Source organism: Phytophthora infestans, genomic scaffold (genome assembly GCF_000142945.1).
Source record: "Phytophthora infestans T30-4 supercont1.11 genomic scaffold, whole genome shotgun sequence".
Taxonomy (NCBI): domain Eukaryota; phylum Oomycota; class Peronosporomycetes; order Peronosporales; family Peronosporaceae; genus Phytophthora; species Phytophthora infestans.
Window position 1 is genome coordinate 1,696,676 of NW_003303748.1, and position 5,517 is coordinate 1,702,192.

Consider the following 5,517-nt stretch of genomic DNA (forward strand, 5'->3'; position numbering starts at 1 on the left):
GCAATCCTAAAGCATGTTGCCATTCGGGTGATATAACGACTGCCTTTAAAGAAAATAAACTGTCTGGAACAGATAAAAAAAAAAGTAAACTATGCTCTATCATTTCCAGTACCGGTATAATAGACTGTCAATTCAAAGCCATTTTGTCAATTTAGGGCCACGTAAATTTTGGCCAGTAAGCGGGGGTATTCTGTGTTCTTACTTGTCATTCTTAAGAATTGGAATAAGTACGAAACCCATACAAATTTATGCATTGAGGTTTGGTTGGCGGGAAAGTGAGAGAGCTGGTGGCGGGAACCGACTGAATTGATGGCAGCTACGTTCTTACATGTCACTTCCAAACCAGCACAATGGCTAACAGGTACACGAAGGAGGAAAACGAAGCTATCATCACTCAGGTTCAAGCAGGCGGGACGTTTACTGCTGTCGCTGCCGCCACCGGCGTTCACCAACGAACAAGTCGTAAGTGGGTGACAACAGCAAAGGAAAGTAAGTCTCTCATAGCTATGCGTCCAGGACCTAAATTCTTTTTCCCCAAAGCCGCAGGGCAACAGCTCTACGAGTGGGTTATTGGGCGGCAGCTTGTAGGTCATCCTGTCGATCGCTCTGTAATCGTTCGAAAGGCTCAGGAGCTATCCCTTCTGTGTTGTGGTGAGTGCATTAGAGAAGGGTGGTACCGGCGCGCTATCCCCCGCTTATTGACCGATCTGCTCAGCCGCTTTCTCGCGATCGTAACTGCATCGTCCCCGCAGACCTTACCGTGCTTTTCAACACACTTGCACAGCTCAGCATTCAGCTAAACCTCGATTACTCCCACGTTTTTAATATGACCGAGCCCACTTTTCAAAAGCGACTCAAGAGCAAGATACTCGTTGCTGTCCGCGGCTCAAGCAACGCGTGGTGTTCGGAGGCGACATCCAGCTTCCATCTTACTATCGTAACATTCGCAAGTGCCGGTGGATTTGTGGTGCCTCCTGCCTTTGTCCTACCTGGGAAAACTGTGACGTCAACGCTGCTGGACGACATCGATAGTCCAGGAGTTGCAGTGACAACATCACCCCACCCCCCCCCCCCTCCCGGGCTTCATGAACGGTGGTCTGCTCGAGGAATCACTACGATTTTTTGCTACATCAGTACCTAGAACAGTCGTGCTGATCCTGGATGGCTGCGCATCCCATTATTCGACTAACGTGGTTGACACGGCAAACAGCTGAGCGTCAAGCTTGTCTTTCTGCCTCCCAATGGCACGCACATTTTGCAGCCATTGAATGTTGGTGTTTTCACAGCGCTCAAGAGCCAAATTCATACACTGATCGGAGAGCTTGTAGACGAAGATGAAAATGGCTATTACACTATTAGCAAGGACGACGCAATAGATGTGGCAAGTTTGGCGTGGCGAGGATCTCGAATTGACCTCAAAATTGTGAGAGGATTTAAGGTATGCGGTTTATTTTCGCTCTCGTTGGTCAAGATGGGAGCTCGGTTGAATAATTTTTTTCGTAGCTGGATCACTCGTCATGTCGAACTTGCCACATGGCTACAAATGAGATTAATTGTCGAGGACGAAATGCTGAAGCTCCCAGCCGCACCGCGGAAGGCCATCAACAATGAGCGAAAGCGCGTTACTGTTGGTGGGCGACTGCTAGCCCACGCTGTGTAAAAGGAAATCGAAACTAGTAGCGCCACATCTGGAGCGAGCACGCGGAAAAAGAGGAACGCAAACACGCGAAAAGAGTCCCAGCAAAATCTAACGAGCACAAGTGGAATCGTTGAGTCTGCTCTAGTTTAGAAAGATTAGCAGCTAGCTCTAGCTCTAACCAAGTGTGTCTACAAGTACCAAAACGTCGTCTTCATACTGAAAGAACACATTTCTTCGCACTGCCAATTTGAACAGCATTACGCCCGCCCAGCCGGGTTGAAGTACTTCGCAGGACATAGCTTGACAGCAGTCAAGGGTGGTAATCGCGATCCAGTGTATGGGGGCTGCTGCACGATGCACTTGGGGTGGTAGCGTTGGTCCTGGGACTCCAGGGGGACCAGCCTTCCATCCACCATTCTGAGCGTGTGTGTGCAGCCTGCTGTGCGCTTTTGAAAGTAGCTTGTTCTGCATAATCAATAACCCAGCATATGTGCTCACTTGGTAAAATTATTCTTTTTGATGATTGACCTAACCTTGGCATGGCTCATTTCGTAACGGGTCGATAAACAGCACAAACCATACTGATTCCATGTCAAATTTTGACCTCTAATTGGCAGGAGTCAGCTTTAAGATCTTTCATCGGATGTTGTTTCCACAGCACAATTTCATTGGTTAATGACCAGGAAATATACATAAAATTAGCAGAGATTCTGGCCTTTTCAAAACTGTGCAACTTGTCTTTGCCGTGCATTGGATTGCAAGCTACACGCTTGGGAATCAGATGCTTGTTTTGTGGCCCCTAATTGACAGCTTACCTTACCGCTAGTTGACTTTCCTCATAGATAACCTCAATAGCTTTGATGATCGTATAATACGAATGAATGAAGTCGAATACGAATCGTATTCGACTTCATTCATTCATTGACTCGGGGGTGGTGAGTGAATGCTAAATTCTCTTTTGAGCTTGGTTCTTCTAACGCTGGCGTAATGGAAGATCAGAAATTGCGAGTTTCTGCACCGGAGCTCTGTAGATTATTCCGATTAGATACGATTAGGGTGTGAATTGGATATGTCCTCGTTTTTATTTATGTTTTACTCTGACCGTGAAAACGCGAGTAGACCCAAACAAGAATATATAATTGTGTAGGAGAGCTTTGCTACGCACTTAATGGTGCCCAACGCAGTGGCGGTCGCTGGTACTGCGACGACGGACACACTGATGAATACTGCTGCCGCATGCACTGCGCTGATCGCTGCAGCCCAAGGATGTCGGATGCTGCTGTACGAACCGCTAATTATAAGGGAACGTAGCTCGACTTCAGTGACGACAACTTTCAGTAACTTTGAATCTGACACTACCTCGGCGAAGAATGACGTGGCTTCAGGTACACTGCCAATAAGTGTGTCAGATCCTTCGACGGCCTCTGACGCCACATTCGCAGTCGCTGCTGCATCGGATACTACTGCAGCCGGAAGACATGACGTGTGTGAAAGCGTGAGCCCGGTCGTGTACATTGAAATCGCTCTAACGATGTAAGTAGTGCGGCTCAGAGCAAGACCTGTGGAGGAAGTCGTCCGCTTGCCCGCTCTGTGACCTCACATCTTGCCACCACAACGACCTTCGGCGCCACCGCAGTTCCAGACGCCGCAACGCTGTAATTGTGGAAGATTGTCAAACCAGTTGAGCGTGTAGTATTGCCTTCCCGTCGCTTGCTGCAGCTACAAAGCACGTAAATCAATGAGAGTTTCAAAATTTAAAAACAGAGGTTTCCGGAATAGAGAGCAATTATACGTCGGAGCAGTCGGAGCAAACGGGGATGAGAGTGCTGGTTCGCGTTTTCGCCCCCTGAATACGACCATCCAGGAAGCTTACACTTCGCCCAAGATCACGTTCAGTACGTCGTCGCCGTCTCTGTTATCCGGGCTCTTGCAGCCATTGCCGGCTCGGCCTTCGGGGGCCACCGTGCCGTCTCCGTCGCCGTTCACAGGGGCTGCTCGTTCGGAGCCCGTCATGTCCGCTCCAGTGTCGACGGCGGTGCGCGGGTACGCCCGTAGTGGCCGCGTCACGGGCACCGTTTCAAGGTACGGCGGCGAAAGCGTCCACCCTGTTGCTGCAGCGGAGCCTCTACAACCGGTGGTCGGACTGTCTGCTTAGCAACCGCCTCAACTAGCTTATGCGGCATCTCCTGCCCAAGCGACGGCCTCAGCATCAAATCTAGCAGTGGGTGGCCCATCGCCGGCTCTCGTACGGGCACGACCTAAGCTTTTCTATGCGGACACAGACCGGGGCGACCCTCACAGAAACTCGCCTGCATAAGAAACGGCTAGTTCCTGACAGGGAGGCTGCCGCAGCAGCCCGTTCAGCGACCGTGGTACTAGTACTGGGAACGCCATCTACCGGCGCCCCTACACCTACACGTCGGCCTGTGCAAGCAGCCATGACGACTCAGCAGTCTCTGCGTGTGGAGCCCCGTCAGAGACAGAAGACTCAGCGTCACACGCAGTCCCAGCACCAGCTCTACCTCCAGCTACGACGTCATCGCCGTAACCGACGGTGGCCGCTTGTAGCCCTTCCTCGCTTGAGCCATGTGTGCCGTGGGCGGGTCGAGTTATTCGTCTCCTTGCACCGAACGCGGGTTCTACATTAGCCCTTCCCGAATTGTGCCGCTACTCGCCGTTGTTTTGCCTGACTCGGTGTCCGTTCCAGCGCCCGATTCTCTCCAGCAATTCCCGGCGTCACCCACTGACGCACCGCATTCCGTGGAGGATGACACCAGACTGGACTTGACGCTTGAAAGCGCAGCGAGCAGCGCGTCGGCTTCAAACGCCACAATGTTAACAGCTACTGATACAGTTACACCTGCATCCTCTCATGTGTGTCTCACGGCCAATGGCGCATCACACCCGTCGTGCACCGCGTTTGACCTACCCGAGCTCTTACGCAGCTTCGACACGGATAGGTACCGAACACGAGTGAGTCTGTTCTTGCGGACCAGCCAGCCGAATATGTTGCCACAATCACAGAGCGCCCAGTCGAGCCCAGTCGAGCCCGTCGCACGACCGTGCGCACCCGAGCTGGGCATACCAGGCTACCTAGTTTGAATTCCGGCGGCGCTGCCCGTGCCAGCACCACCGCTCATAAACTACCTATAGACATGACACCGGAGGCCAACGATGGTACCAACCTCGTAATGGGCTAGGACAACCGTTACGACTTACACATGCAGAGTCTAATTATGTTTGCTCATGTAGAATGGCATGTAGTGTTCACGCGTCCTCTCCATCGCATCTGAGCGTTTGTGGTGGTCAACACGAACAGCGACATACACCACACGCCCGAGCGGGCTCAACGCACGCTGCACGAAGTCAACCACCGTCTCGGCTCCGTGTATGTCCACCTGTCAAACGACTCACTAGGGAACGCTCGGCTGCCGCTACGAAGATCGAGCTTTGGTCCGTCGCATGGACAATGGCTCTGCGGGACCATCTACGTTCTATCGGACCGACCAGCTGCATCATCCCACCCGCACGACAAGTGCTTACGCGCACGCTCGACCCGCTTCACGCGACGATGAAGATCGCCGTCACCCCGCCCACCCAGGAGGCATTCCGGTTAGCGTTCACGCTTTAATACCACGTAATAAGTATCATACCTTCGCTTGTTCAGCGAAGACATGTGTAACGGCGGGACCAGGGACTCGTGTACCGCTGATAGGGCTCATGCATGGCCAAACGACATCCCGGCCGCGCTGCTTAACTTTTGCGCTCGACGGCTCAGCCGCCGCCGCTCGGACAGCCATCGCCACGCGTGATGCAGCCGAGGCGCCGCCGGTTCACCAGCGCTTGCTTGTAATCTGAATACACACCCGTCTCATTAC

General features: G+C 52.4%; 1 protein-coding gene across 1 annotated transcript; it reads right to left on the minus strand.

Moving 5' to 3' along the window:
* Positions 1-2,796: 2,796 nt before the first annotated feature.
* Positions 2,797-4,722, minus strand: PITG_07547 (uncharacterized protein; the record flags this gene model as incomplete). Its single annotated transcript, XM_002904487.1, has 6 exons — positions 2,797-2,918; positions 3,240-3,358; positions 3,513-3,764; positions 4,056-4,095; positions 4,392-4,457; positions 4,569-4,722. 6 exons carry the CDS (start codon positions 4,720-4,722, stop codon positions 2,797-2,799), a joined length of 753 nt encoding a protein of 250 aa, XP_002904533.1.
* Between the last annotated feature and the right edge of the window lie 795 nt (positions 4,723-5,517).